This window comes from Orbicella faveolata, unplaced genomic scaffold (genome assembly GCF_042242905.1).
Source record: "Orbicella faveolata isolate gen_17 unplaced genomic scaffold, um_ofav_v1 contig_25, whole genome shotgun sequence".
NCBI lineage: Eukaryota > Metazoa > Cnidaria > Anthozoa > Scleractinia > Merulinidae > Orbicella > Orbicella faveolata.
In genome coordinates, this window is record NW_028301553.1 from 10,578,067 (window position 1) to 10,594,186 (window position 16,120).

The window sequence follows — 16,120 nt, forward strand, 5'->3', positions numbered from 1 at the left end:
AGTAAATAGAATCGGATATTCCAAGCTGTCCATGATTTGAAGCTTAAGTGAATCCTTAAATAAAAATGATGAGACAGGTCAATAGGTGCCACTTTGAAGTGCACAATTGGGAAGTGCCAAAGGCTTTGAGTATGAAAGTCATTGAGACAAATGGGAAAAAATAGCTCTTTTCCGTAGAAACGGACCTTGGCCGCTAACAAATAGAGGTTTCATTCTGGTTGTGTAAACTGAGAAATTTAAAGGCTGGCAGAAATAGGCTAATCTATAAATAAATACACAGTTTTTTTCCGTGTTGTTGATTGTAATTCATGTTTTCGTATTCTATCTAAAGTCATTTAAGGCACCTGTCAATTCTCAGTTATTTATTCCAATTTGTTCTCGAAATCAAGAGAAAATTACGAAAGCTTCTAAGTGCCATTCGACATCCGACATGGAATATCCGATATTCGAGATGCTACGTCCGACATCCGAGGGAGAACATGAAACAAACGACAGCCGACATCCGACATGATGATACAAACGGTTGACAGGCTAAACACAGCCTCGGCTAATTACAAGAAGGTCAAATCTTCAAAGACCTCCTCGTTCTGTAAGAAAGCAGGGAAGGGTCTTTATAGATCTCTCATAGCAGAGGCTGATTTTGTGTTAAATACCGTTTGCTCAGATGAGACACAGATGCGCGATATTCTATTCAAACGACAATTGAAAACTCTTTTGCCCGCTTTCTGTTTTTTCAGGAAAGGGCCGAGATTCGTTCGCTAAATTCAACTTCTGAGACAGTCATGTCCAAAAGGTTATCTGTAAAATCCTCTGTCGCGTAATCTACGCTCGAATTGTGTTATGTTCAGTCTTCAAATGTAGCTTTTGAAGAGTTGGTTCTCACAAATCGTAAAGCCTTTGATAAGGCCTTTTTCTGCGTCTGGAGGGTGACAGGAGTAATACGGCCCATGTAATATGTCCCATTAATGTAAGATGTCCCATTAATATGTCCCATTGAGAAACGAAATCATCGATATATCTTTCCTATTACAGTGAGCGACTTTATATCACTACGATTAATGATTTCTGTTTGTACTGCAGCCGTCAAAATGCTGGCAAAAGAGACGCTCATTTTTATGCCCATTGGGCTACCGTTTATTTGAAAGTGAGTTTTTTTAAGATCAAAGCCTAAGCATATCTCTGAGGTAGAGGGCGGGTATGGGAGGTTTGTTTAGATGGACTGTTTCGTATATTTGACATACAATGGTGGTTCTTTCCTCCTGTGGGATATTATTATTAGTGTATACTGGTGTATAGGCATTCTTCCTTTTCTCTATAAATTTTAAGATTTGGTAATGATGATGATAACAAGTCAACCTTCTAATACTGATAACTTGACTTGCGCATCTCTGTTCGCTGCCTTTTAAAGTAGCCAAGAGTAATGCAAACCTTAAAGTTAACTCAACAAAGAACCACAGGTCGTTGGATATTACGCAACTTAGGAGCGACTTTGATCAAGCTCCCGGGCATTTAGCTGGATTATTCGACGATATCGACGACAGTGTGGCTTTATGGCAATGTGTGTATGATGAAATTTTACACCACCACCTTTTTTCAAAAGACGCCAAGATCAAAACTCTTCCTAAGATCAACACCTCCTGTTAGAAAGAAAATGAGTAAGAGATATAAAATCCTGAAGGGCGCAAAGTCATCAGGTGTTCCTGAGAAATGGAAGCTGTCTAAAGAGACTACTCAAGAGAGCTGGAGCGGCTTACTGTCAAAAATCATGTGAGGAAGCATCCAGCCTAAATGAAATTTGGAGGTTAGCAAAAACATTACTCCAATTTTTGGTCCATCTGAAGAGATAATAATCCACGACTTGAATAAAGCTGAGTGTTTCAATGGCTTTATTGTAAACATTAGCGAAGATCTCAACAAACAGCTAGATCCTCTGGACGTTTTGTCTCTAAACAGACACAATTGATTGGACAATATGGAACGCCAGAACTGTCTTATGATACTTTTTTTTCATTATATTGGGTGGTTGTGTCATTATATTTAGTACTTATGTTATTATATTCGGTGATTAACTCATTATATTCGGTGCTTATTCCATTATACTCGGGTGCTTATGTCTTTATATGCGGTGCTATCTTCATTATATTTGGTGCTTATTCCATTATATTCGGTGCTTATTCCATTATATTCGGTGCTTCCCTCGTTATATTCGGTGCTTTCTTCGTTATATTCGGTTCTAACTGTCGGCACGTAAAAAGTCAACACTTAAAAAGCACGTGAAGGTCGAACCGATTGAACCGCCATGTCTGGTCTCGAAATGTGAGTGAACGAAAATTGAAAACTGGCGCGAAGGCCCCGCCACGAGGCAGATTTAATAATTAACTAATCCGGGCGGTATGGAAAAAAAAAAAAAAAAGAAACAGAAGTGTTTGGTTTGAAACTTACTGTTTCCTGTAAGAAATATTCACTATTCCCGTTATAAGTTGGAACGCAAACATGGCTATCTCTATGTACTCTTTTTTTCTTTTTTTTTTTTTTCTAAATTTTGATAATTTCTGCGGATTACGTGCCGACAGTCACGCAACGCACATAAAGTCAAAAAGCAGATTGCGATCAAACGAGTATGTTTCAGAGAACAACGCATTTTTTTGCTGCATACGATTGCATAAAAAAGGTCTGTTTTGAAAAACAGTGTCGGCTGCTGTTCTAAACCATGTTAGTTCTTCACTGTTTGACCGACGCGACAGCGATAAACCTGAGAAGTTAAATATTTGTTTTTCACCGTTTGATCGACGCGACAACATAAACCGGAGAAGATAAACATCTCGCCCCATTGTGGCCATAGAGCAATTCAGGTGATAACAATTGAGTTGTTAATTTCGAGGGGTTTGAGTTTTCGGGGTCTGAGGTTTCGGGGTCTGAGTTTTCGTGACACCCGTTTTTCCCAGCTTTCCCTAGACTACCTCTAAATTGTACGGCCCCTTGCGAAGACTGGTGACGATCATATCGAAGAAAGCACCGAATATAATGAAGTAAGCACCGAATATAATGAAGTAAGCACCGAACAAGGAAGTACCGAATATAATGGCCTTTGCACCGAATATAAGGAAGAGAGCACCCAATATAAAAGTGTTAGCACCCGTAATAATGAAGAAAACACCAAACAAAGTTAGAACCGAATATAACGAAGAAAGCACCGAATATAATAAAAACAGCACCGAATATAATGAAAAAAGCACCTAATATAACGAAGAAAGCACCGAATATAACGAAGAAAGCACCGAATATAACGAGGGAAGCACCGAATATAATGGAATAAGCACCGAATATAATGAAGATAGCACCGCATATAAAGACATAAGCACCGAGTATAATGGAATAAGCACCGAGTATAATGAGTTAATCACCGAATATAATAACATAAGTACTAAATATAATGACACAACCACCCAATATAATAAAAAAAAGTATCATAAGACAGTTCTGGCGTTCCATAGGACAATGTGTCAAAATGGAAGTCGAAACAAGGATACAAAATAGCGAGAGAGAGCCACTGGATATAATAGTCTTAAACAGTTAAAGAGAAACATGAGATGGTTTTGTTTCACTTAAGTACTGTATCCTAAATGACTGAAATGTTTGTAGTACCGTCTTTCCTGTTCCTTACAATTTTCAAAATCCTGTCTCAAATGGAGTCGTTGTTCAGACGTGCTTTGTACGGGGCCGTAATGTGCGGTAGTCTTCGGTTGGCGTATCTCTCACGGAGCGTCGCTGGAATCACAAGATTTGGATCTTAGTATATTAATTTAACGAAATCAATCCCCTGTCTAGTTCCCAACGTTACGTTCATTTATACTGTCTTTCGCCGTATTCCCGAATCGTCAAGTAAATGTCGACTTTCATCGTTTGTTCCGTATTTCCAATGTTATTTCCAATGCTGTAATTAGTTGTTCCGCTTTTAATGTAACATACTTGTACCATTTTATTTTAGAAACCGCTGGCAATGACGTGTATAGTTAAGGGTTCGAGTCGTCCAGAAATCAACTCCTTCACGTCCTAAAATTTTTGCTGGTGCGTTGGTTACAGGGGTTATTTCAGGTTTAGCTAACTACATCTCCGTTATCTGGAAGACTGTCTTACCTTCTCTTTACATTAAACGCCGCTTTCGACATGGGTCGTTGCACTTGTTTCTACGGTGGATAAAGGTCGCTGAAGATGTAAAGCATCTAAGTAGCTGCTGCATGTATTAGGGGTTGGGAAAGAAAAACACCTTTTCAACGTAACCACATTTAGTGTTCCATGAATAGAATATAAAGTACAGGTAGATTGCAAGATACTGATCTTTTCAAGCGTTTCGTTGGTTTTTCTAATTTGCGAAGCTCTAAAGACCTAAATGAATACTTTCGCCTCGAAAATTGAGCGGCATCCACTGCTGACTGTATTGCTTGAGGCTTTTTCAACCCCAACAGCTCCCGAATAGCGTTCCTGAAACGTTGGTCTCTGTAACAGTAAAGCAGCGGATTAAACAGAGAGTTTATCTGCGCGAATTTCTGTGTAAACTGGAAAGTGGCATTTGTACGAATGACTGGAACAGCATTTCCTAAGATAACAAAAATAAAAATGGGTATAAACGAGGATATAAACGCAGCTGTTAGCAAACCAGCTGTCTTGGCAACTTTAGACTCCAGTTTTTGTTTAATAAGGACGTCGATTTGAGAGATCTCGATCAGCTTCCGATTGCGTATTCCAAGGTAAACCTTTCGATTAAGGTATACAACAAGAAATAAACAAACAGTTTCTACAGCAATCCATCCGGTCATAATGCGGTTCAAAATTCTACGATCCGCAACGACCAATGTCGTAGTATAGTATGCAACCGTTGGGAAGATCACTGAGAGCCAGGCACCTATCGCAACCTTTTTGAGGCGGCCATTTGTGATGATTTGCTTGTAGTCCATCCATTTTTGAGCCGCCACGTACCTCTCCCAAGCAATGATAGTCAAGTGATGCATAGTAGCTCCGAAGAGCAAAGGGAAGAAGAAAAGATTCACCGCATATAACATACAGGTAGACTCAAACGAAACTTTGCGAAAGGTAAAAAAATCAATAGTGGCAGATGTCGGCATAACTGTAACGCCAGCTAGAAGATCCGTAACAGCCAGGCTTGACAAAATGATATTTGAAGGCTTTTGAAGCTCTTTTTTTCGCTTTATAGCCAGGATGACGGATCCGTTCAAAATAATGGTAGGAAATGACGCTATGACCGACACAAGGCCTAAAATCAAGTAAATAGGTGAGCCTCTGACTTCCCATGATACGTTCGGTGCGTTCCTGCAATAAAACGTTGAGGTGGATGAATTGATGGCTGTTTTGTTACTATTCTGATCCATGCCGTAAATCTCGTTTGGAGGCAGGTACCGTTAAATAACCAACAACCTCGCAATCTTCAGTTTCAGCTCTTACGTCGTCTGTCTGCGATTCCTTCAATTAATCCTATGAGGAGTAAAATTAAAATAGCTATAATTATCTTTAAAATAAACTCATGTTTCTTGACTCCCGTTCCATGAAAATAATATGTCTTTCTTGCTTAAAAGTAAATCATACTCTAAAGGGACCCAGGACTAATGTCAATGAAACAACTCAAGAGAAAGGTATACAAAGGTACCGATGTTGTATTTTGTGACACAGATCTTTTCTTTTTTCGTTGAGCATGGTGACCTAATGGACAAATAGGCAATATGTCTAATAAATATAGAATATTTAATGACACTTGTATGTAGCATAATGTTCTTCTTCATATGATAAAGTCTGCATGCGAGCCAAGTGGCCCATCAGGCCGGAGCTTATCCCGGTTTCTGTAGCATGAAGCGACTAGGAGTATTTCTACTCCCCCCTGGATGGGATGCTAGTCCATCGCAGGGTTACCCCCAGCATTAAGTTCGCCGGTACCCATTTATACACCTGGGTGGAGAGAGGCACTGTGAGAGTAAAGTGTCTTGCTCAAGAACACAACACAATGTCCCCGGCCAGGGCTCGAAACCGGACCGCTCGATCCGGAGACGAGCGCACTAACCATGAGGCCACCGCGCCTCCCCTCTTCTTCATGTAGCACTGACTATTTGTCCTAGGTTTCTGATCTATTTTTTTTTCATAATAAAGTTATGACGAGCATTGACCTTACAAATAAGAGGTAGTCTGCCCATGTTCTTTTTGTGTTGCAGCTTTTGCGTCAGATAACCGAAAGGTTTTGTTGTACCTAGGCTCAATTACGAGCCGCTGTTCGAGAAAGGAGCCCACGCTCCAGCGTGGACCGGACTCGAGAGAGCGGCGGAAATCGAGCTTCTAGTGAACCAGTGTACCAGTATTTTGGTTTGGGACTACAGTGGTGCGATCATGACTTGAGAGGCCTGAAGTTCTCATTTTTTTTTAAAGGGAAACTAATTAGACTTTTCTTGAAGTTGAGGCATTTTACTATAACGAGAAATGATTTAACCTTTCTTGCATCAAATTCAGACTCTAAAGCCCAAAGTTCAACTCAAAGTTCAAATTGATCTTTAATAGTCTTGAAGTCTTTATATAAACCGACATTATTAATATAAATTGTCGGGGATTTGACTATTACCGTCACGGATTTGAGGAAAGGCCGTTAATGTAGTCTCTAAGTCATCCCGGATTTAACTCTACCGCCACGGATGCTATGTTTTTCTGTCACGTGTACGTCACGGGTCTGTCAAGGAAAAATTGCTGATCAAAGGTAAATACTCGATAATTACTACTAGTAAATAGTCTGTGAAGACCTTGCCAGAATATTTGTTCGAGACAACGAGAACAATAGTGAACGACCAGCTACTCTCTCAAAAAGAAAAGTTTTGATAAATTTAGAATCTCATAAGAAAAGTTAAGAGTTGTGTCTGTAAAGTATTTACTAAAAAAGGAACCTTAAGTTTGGATCCAAAGATAATTGTGAATGAACTCGAGGATTTTCACCCAAGCTTGTACGGCAGCAAGAGTAACGTTGCAAATTAATGCCTTCGACATTTGGATATCCCCAAACTCTCGCCGGATAAAGCACCCACTTGTGAAGGGAAGCTAACCATGAAAGAAGTGATACTGATGTTGAATCCTTCGGAGTGCAGGAAACTGCCTTAAGTGCTAACAATTATTACCGCTTTCAATTAAGTGTATTAATGGATAGGGCGGAACATTTCGTGTCAAAATTCTCCTCACCAATTGGAAAAACTGCCTGTTTGTCTGTAATTTTTTTTGTTGCTTGGCAAAATTTCATGGCTCACGCTTTTACGCTTCTGACAGTTCTTCTAAGTACTGCTTGTTATAATCTAGTTCACTGACACGTTATTACAATCAAATTAATAATGGCCGCTTTAGTTATCTCACGGGGAACGTTCCTTATACTCAATTCTGTTATTCCAGGCTAGATGTCATTAGACAGTCATACACACACTGTGCTGTAAATCATGGCAAATAGGCCCTTTGGAGCTAAGCCATCACGTGACTATGGGCTATATCTTAACGAATGCCAGAAATGGAAAAATCATGTCGAAAATATCAAAATGGCCAAGTTTGAGGCCCCCATCATCAAAGAATGAGAATTTATGACAGTCTGAATTTTTAAAACAGTAAGAAGGTTTGTATGGAAAAAGTGGTTGGAGAGCAAGACCTTGCTCTCCAGCAACATTTTCCATACAAATCCTCTAAATTTTCCGAAAATTCAAACTGTCGTATAAACTTACTCTTTAATTCTAGGGGCCTCAAACTTGGCCATTTTGGTATTTTCGATGCGCTCTTTCAATTTCTGGCATTCTTTAAGTTATAGCCCATAACAGAAATATTTTCTAGGAAACAAATTGTTCAGCTGCAAAGGGCCTATTACAGAGCGTATGAATGCAAGGACAGTGTGAAGTAGTCAAGAACATAATGGTAAGGAAAGCTGCTTTAGAATGTCGAAGTAATAGTTATAGTTCAAAATTAATGTTGCCTCAGATTTACGTGGAATGAAATACAACGATGGGGCTCAAATAATCGTCCGCTTTCTTGAAAAGGATTTGTCAGTCTAATCCAAAGAAATTGAACTTGGAGGTGACATTGTCACTGAAAGATAGCAATTGTCAAGGAATAATTTGAGCTGCGTTGAGCAATACAGTAAAAGTAAACAGGATTCCTTAGAAAGTGGATTTTTTTAAGGACTGATAAAGCATAGCGACGGTTTATAAATTGGCCACAAAGCCGTCGGCAAAAATAAATATCGAGATTATGAAGCGGCTCGTTATTTCCCAGGTAGATTTTTCCCCCTCAAAATTTCCCTGATACGCTTTCTATGTTTAGTTTGTGTTTAATAAAAATAAATGAATATATATACAAATTAAATTAAAATAATGTTCGTTTTCGTTTCTTAGGCCGTTTACAGATTCATCATTGCAAGTATTATTTTTACAGTGAGGGAGACTTCCGGAATTGTCTGGTAACAGGCGGAAGTTTTTCGTACGTAACTAACTGTGCCTTTCTTTATGGTTTACGGTTTTGATGGATGTATTGCGTAAAGAATTACATTTATACTTGCCATAAACATCTGCCAGTTTTATAATCAATTTCATCTGATAAGTTTTACTGTGATTATTTACTGTTCATAAAATCAAAACTCACGAATCGATATAAGGGCCACAGAACTGAAGAAAATGATCGGAACCAAATTTGGGGTAGAGAAAAAAGTAATTGAGCCATAAACAGTAATTTCATGTGGTGCTTATTTTTTGCAATCAAATTTTACGGTGGGAATGGATAATCCAAAATGAAATCTTCAAAAACTTGAAAAATCTTAAAGACTAGGTGGCAAAATGCAACATTTCCAACCCATCTCAATATTCTGCCTTACGTTGTAGCGATTTAGTGAGCTGGCACGTTATCAGCTGATAATAATGTTGAATTTTTTTTTTAGTGAAGGGAACTGCCTTGAGCGCCAACAGTGGTTACCGCTTTCAACTCAGTGTGTTAATGGAGAGTAGCGGAACATTTCGTGCCAAAATTCCCCTCACTCACTGGAAAAACTGCCTGTTTGCGAAAACGTGCGAGATGTCTGGAATTGTATGGTAACAGGAGAACAGCTTTACGCACATTTTTTTAGTTAAGACTAACTGTGCCATTCTTAACAGTTTACGGTTCTGATGTATGTATTGCGTTGAGAATTATATTTATATTGCCATGAGCATCTGCCAATTCTATAATCGACTTCGTCCGATAAGTTCTCTGATTATTCACTGTTCATACAATCAAAACCCACGAATTCATACAAGGGGCAAAAAACTGAAGAAAATAATCGGAACCAAACCTAAATAATCGAATATTTCCTCAGGATAACCCTTCAGTACAAAGTACTGTTATCAACGGGGTCCTGCTAAGAATTAAAAACTACGAAACAAGAATTATTAAGATATATAAAATAAAATACATATTAAAAACCGTTAAAAATACAATAGAAATTACAAGTAATAATCGTCTTAGGCTTTCCTAAATAAAACTCTAGAATTAATGTTTCTTAAACTTAAAGGTAATAAATTAAAAATCGAGGCACCTAAAAAATAAAAGCTATGGCGCGCAAAATCCAGTCTGACTTTTGGTAGTTTTGCAGTTTTCCCATTGTTTCTAGTGTTTAAAGCGTTATGATGTTATCGGTGAAAATAGTCTTTAAACGGAAAGCATGCAGTTCCATTAAGGCAGTCAAATACAAAGAAGCACGCTCTTTTTTGTATAAAGTTATCAACAGTTAAAAATCGAAGATCACAGTTCTGTGAACTGCATTTTGGGGAAACGATTTCGAGGCTTCGGGTCTCAATGGAGCAGATCATGCGTTTGCGGGACTCTGACCATCCAATACAAGTATAGCCCCAATACGTAAATATTGGCATAATCATCGATTGGTAAATTCGTTGGGCAGTAAAAGTATCAATACTGGAACGGATGCGCCGTAAGAGGTTCACTCTTCCTGCTGCCTTCTTCTTAACATGAATTTTCTGGATAAAACTCTATTACGTAATAATTTAGATTAAGCCATGGACAGAACGTTCATGCGGTAATTATTTTTTGCAATTGAACTTTAGGGCGAGAACGGACAATATAAGGAGAGATCTTCATAAATTTGAGAAAGCTTAAAACAAGGTGACAAAATGAAACATTTTTAGCCTGACCGGTCTCAATATTCTGCCTTACGTTGTAGCGATTTTGTAAGCTTACACGTTACCACGTGATACTGATGCTGACCTTCTCTGATCGTTTCACTGGGAAAGTTTGCATCAGTACAGTTCGGTATGTCCTCGACGAAACTAAATTTGCTACCTGTCGATTTTCTGATTCGCGACGAAGTTTAAAACCGATAAATGCAAGGAGATTTCGGAATCAATAATCAGGAAATAATTGCAAGGAAAACAAATCAATAACTTAGAACGCTGAAGTAATATTCATCGGTCAAAAGGACTCCTTACCTAAGATTCACGATACCGAAACTGGCGATGGTGAGCCTCTAAAAATCGTTTGGTTTCTGTCGATTTAGCCAGAAATGATCGTGGGACTGACATTCATAAAGTCGGCTTACGATGCAATTTGACGCAGAATGACTTGCTTGGTACTGTAATCAGGGCAACTGAGTTAAATTTTAATGCTGCAATAATTAAAGGGTTGCCGATTCCTTTGGAGTAAATAGAACTACCTTTAGCGACAAAGATGGTTACCGGTTTAAATGAAGTGTATCAATGGAGAGTAGCGGAAAATTTCATGAGGAAATTTTCTCCACTCTAATTTGGCAAAACTGTCTGTTTGCGAGATAATTCTTGGGCAGCCTTACGGGGTGGCGCAGATTTCGAAATTCTAATTGAACAGTTGATGCTTTACGATAATTTTATTTTTTCGGGGCGTTTGCATAATAATTTACTTTTTGGATTAATTGATCAGATTCAAATTATCTTATCACACCTGTAAAATCTTTTCGTTTCATTTTGTAAATAGCACTATTAATATCTATATCGCGGCTTTTCTTGTGATAAAAAAAAAAAAAAATTTTGTCAGGGGTGTTCATAGTCGCCTTAAATATATTTAAACAGGGAATTTAAGCATTAAGAAGGTGGGTTGGCCGGCTAAAAGGTGATGAGTATTTCAAGGTGAACAAAAACTTGGATAATTTTCTAATTAACGTAATTTAATCTCGTTCTTAAAACGCATATTTTAAGAAATCAAAAAACAAGTGGAAATCATGAAATTTAAAATATAATCGGCAAACATGTACAACTAAGTAGAAGAAAATGATCGAAACTAAACCTCCTGTTAATAAATTTGGTTTTGAGTATTTAACAATGTGTACGAAATCTTAGTTTTTGACTATTAAACCTTGAGCGTTGCTTCCTGTGATGCTGATTTCTTTTTGACCGAAGGAGAACCTAAAATATGGAAAGAATTACATTTTTCTTAGAAAGATTATACAGTTGGGCGACGAGATGTGATATTCCAATATTACACGCGATTTAGTGCGCTGGCGATAATGGGTCGATTTGTATAGGTGGTCAACTGTTTCCGGGTGCATTTTGGAATAAATAAGCACAAGCTAAGTAAATATTTCCGAGACTACAAAAAATTGCACGAGCCCGTAAGATGCGGGCAATTTGTTTTCTTTGAAAAATTTACGAGGGCTATTTTTTTTTCCAAATTGCACGAAACGAATCATTTGATTACCGTATTTAGGTGACAAATGGGGCACCTAGATACTTCCACTGGATTGGACAAAAATTTCGTTTATGAAATGTTAGCAGAGATGTCGACTGTTAAGAGTCCTTGTCCATAAAAATGGGAAATAACTCGGCAAGGGTCGAAAATTCGATTTCACTCATATTTTCATGGTAGATAGGCTAGGGCATGACAAAAACTCCTGGATAGTTTTTTTGGCACAATATGCTTTTATTTCAAAGAAATATGCAAATTACCAAATTCCGTTAAAATCGTCATTTGACCCACCATTTTATTAAACAAGTTTGAGAGCCTCGCATGCAAAACCACATCATTCGTCCGTCTTTAAAACACTTAAATATTGTTGTGCAATGTTTAAATGTGTACTGGGTTGATTTTAGGGGATGTAGCGTTGTCTTTTTGGGTGCAAAATAATTAAATTTCGAAGACATGTATTTCATTCACTTAAAAATACTTCGTGAATATAATTAATTTTCACCATGTGCGAAACCTTCAAATGGACCAAGCTTCTGGTGGTTGAATCGCAGAAGAGTGGTCTACAGATTCCTGTAAAAATTTCTTTGGGCAAATGATTGTGAGCGACGCGAGAGCTTTTCAAAGTACGCTAAAAATACAAATATTTGACCATCCGTCGTCAAATTTCAATTTACGGGTTAGACGTATATTTTAGCATGCGCCACACGACCTGACCTATGTTAGGTTGAAATAGACACAGAGCTGATAATTTCGAAATGTTCTAACCTCTTTTGCTGTAAATGACAGGTCCAAAGCCGATTTGACGTGTTTCTCTCACCATTCGTCGCACATAAAGCAGAAGTTCGCTTTTGTTTACATAACGTCCGATGTACATCGCCAACTGTCAACTTATTTAATGGTCGAATACCATGAATCTGTGACCCTCTTTCGACACATGATCACCACTGCATCTAAGTCAAAAACGGCTAAGTCATTTGCAGATAGTTGCTTGCTTTCACGAGCACGCTTTCAAACACGTGAACTTCGCAAGTATGGCGGACGTCTGCCAGCAATAGCTTCTCAAAAGTAGCTACACATCTCGATTGTTGGATAGAAAATTTATACGTTTTTAAATGTAATCGATTTAAAAATCGATTTTTTAGTAAATCTATTTTTTGTTAGTATAAATCTACCAGCGTTCTATGACGAATGCCGCTCTCCGATTGGCTACGCTACTCACTATCTGTTCTGTGATAGATAGTGAGTAGCGTCGCAGTGAGTCCTTGTTAACAAAATAACGGCCTCTTCTTGGCTTTTTCGAAGTGTCTGTGAAAAGGATTTAGATATATTTTTGAACGAATGGTAGATCTATACGAAAACAATTAGATTATTCACTCTCGCTTTCGCTCTCGTGATAGTTGACGAGGGCTGCGCCCTCGTCAACTATCACGCGGTGTAATTCACCACTAAATTTTCTCCGATTCTTATTGGTTTAAATTGATCACGTGACACGATAGTGTTCATCCGCGGAGAGACACCATCAGCCCATAGTGCCCGTCCGAGGAGAACACCCGGATGGATAGTACTCGTCCGTGAAAAATTTTCTGTAAACAAGCGAGCTGATAAAAAATTAAACAATTGAAATTGTATTAAGTGGGTTTTGTTTATCTTCCTTCTAAATTTTACATTTTGCTTTGACGGCTTTCGTCTAAAAAAGTCGAAAATAATTCGATCTGATTTTTGAACTGGCGCGCGGAAGAAAATTTAGAGGTGAACAGCAAAGACAATAGAGTGTTTATGTCTCGGAACTATCGGTCTGATAGTTGCCCCTTCGAAATTTGATGTTCTTAAAACTAGTATATTTACCCTCGAAGCTTCGCTTCTTGGGCAAATATTTGTTTCAAGAACATCAAATCTTCGCGGGGCAACTATCAGCCGATAGTTCCTCGACAGAAACACAATTGTTTAAATAGAAATCTTGAGCTCATAATCTAATTGCTTCTTATAATACCCTGATGTACAATGCAAAATGTTTGGTTATTTTATTTCTGGGTGCTATGGATCTAATTTATATACTGATTGTAAAAAAGAAACTTCGATTCGCGAACAATTGGCAACATATACATTCTTACAACTTGATGTTGTTCGAATTCAAATATACATAAGCAAAATACAAGGAAAACAGCGTAACGTAGGTTGCAAACAACTAAAACTGACAAATTGATTAGGTGATTGTTAGAGAAACATGTTATTCAACCCCTGTCCTTAATTGCTCTGTCGATGAACTGACGATAACACCGGCACCATTTGAAGAGCTCTTTCTGCGGAACACAATTTTAGACACATCAAGATAAACACAACAAAGCAAAGACAAACCAGGCCGCTTTCGGCGTGGTATTATTATACGTATTCAAGCAAAAAAAAAAAATCAAAAAAGAAAAAGAAAAAAAGTGAAAGTTATAAGAGCTATTCAAAAAGCCGAAAGGGTATTGCTTTCAATTTCAAGTTCCTTCCTGAAAATGGAAATATCTTTACGTCTCGTACAATTAGCGATCTTCTTATGTGCTCTGTGACGTCATCAATTTAAATGTCACAACAGGCGGTTTTGGATATTGATGGCGTTCTGACGTAGCAAATGGGAAAACAACTTCATCAGTTTTAGTGCAAAAATGGTGGTAAAATGGCCCATTATACCTATAATTGATCAAGGTCCCATATCTAGGCTTTGCCCATAATTAACACCCAACTTTGAGCACCAGCTTTTTACGGCAGGCATGATTTCAATCTTGGCTTATTCCTAAATAGGTGCGGTGCAACGTCCGGCTTAGCTCAAGGTATGGTAGCATCCGCCATACCTTGAGGATTGTTTTTCTCCACTTTACTTTGCACGCTGCTTTCGGCATGGTTTGGAGCGGTGGTTATTACGATGGAAGAAGGCTGCTGCAGGTCTAGGCCTTCAAAGGAACTGTTGCAGCGGGGGCAGAAGATGACTTTTTCAAAATAGCTTCATTCCGTGTTCCATGAACAGAATCTAAAACCACTGGTGGATTGAACGATCCTGATTGTGGGACAAGCGTAGTAGGTTAATTGTCTATGTTATTGAGCTCCGCAGGATCCTTTCGCGTGATAAATCGAGCGGCATCAACTGCCGGCTGAAATTTTTGGGGCGGAGATTTCATTCCCGCCAGCTTGAGAATGGCAATTCTGAAACGGCGATCTCTATACCAGTAGAGCAGCGGATTCAATAAAGAGTTCAGCTGCGTTGCTGCCCATGTAAATCGGAAAGCGACATTTGTATTAAAGACCAAGAAAACGTTTCCTAAGAAGGCAACCACAGTTATTGAGAGAAAAGGGAGTATTAAAACGGCGGTTAATACGCCAGTCGTCACTGCAACTTTAGATTCACGCTTCAATTTCATGAGAGCGTTGACTTGACTGATTTTGTTTGTTTTCAAATTGCGTATTCCAAGGTAAACCTTTTGGTAGAAATACGCAATAAGTATTACACTAGCTGTCCATACAAAAGACCACACAGTTAACCAGGCGGCCAAAAATCTACTATCCACACCGAGCACTAACATCAAAAAGTCTGGAACCGACGGGAGAAGCGCTGAGAGCCAGGCAGCCGTAGCAAGGTTTTTGAGACGCCTTTTTATGACAATAATCTTGTAGTTCATCCATTTTTGGATTGCCACGTACCTCTCCTAAGCAATAATAGTCAAGTGATGTAAGGTAGCTGAGAAGAGAAAGGGGCCAAAACAACGACTCGCCAACAGTAACGAGCACACATGCTCAAACGAAAGCCGAAGGAATATGAAGACATCATCAGTGATAGATAGCGGCATAACCGTAAAGCCGACTAGAAGATCTGTAACTGCCAAGCTGGACAACAAAATGTGTGGAAGGTTTTGCAGCTCTTTGCTTTGCTTTATGGCTATGATTACCAAAGCGTTTAAAAGAATGGTAGAGAGTGAAGCAATTAATGTCATGACGGCTATGATTAAGTGAAAATGGGAGTCACTTAAGTTCCATGATAGGTTTGGAGAATACCGGCAATAAAATGTGGAATTGGAAGAGTTGATGGTTGTTGCAGTGTTGCTCGGACGCATTTTGGTGTGGTATGAAGAAAGAACCTCTATTGGAGACCTACAATGACTGTACAACAACCTGCCGCCTTTGATCTGTCGCTTACAAGAACGACGAGTCTTCCGTTTTGAAGTCTTTCTGGTCCTTTAAACCTATAACGTTTAAGAATAAAACACGTAATATTTACCACTCGGAACCTCTTTCCTAAAATATATTTGTCACGACCATTTCCATATCAAGCCCATGTGTATTGGTTGTGAATTCTTTAAAAAATTCTTTCTAGCAAAATTTGACTTACTACAGATAAGACCAATTTTATTGATAGTCGGGGTTGTCG

The 16,120-nt window shown here is 38.5% G+C and overlaps 1 protein-coding gene and 1 pseudogene across 1 annotated transcript; both read right to left on the reverse strand.

Moving 5' to 3' along the window:
* Window positions 1-4,211: 4,211 nt before the first annotated feature.
* On the reverse strand, window positions 4,212-5,567 carry LOC149108907 (trace amine-associated receptor 9-like). Its single transcript, XM_089294147.1, has one exon. The coding sequence runs from the start codon at window positions 5,385-5,387 to the stop codon at window positions 4,287-4,289; it is 1,101 nt and encodes a 366-aa protein (XP_089150273.1). The 5' UTR covers window positions 5,388-5,567; the 3' UTR covers window positions 4,212-4,286.
* An 8,959-nt stretch (window positions 5,568-14,526) lies between these two features.
* LOC110057634 (5-hydroxytryptamine receptor 1B-like) lies at window positions 14,527-15,915 on the reverse strand (annotated as a pseudogene).
* Window positions 15,916-16,120: the final 205 nt, after the last annotated feature.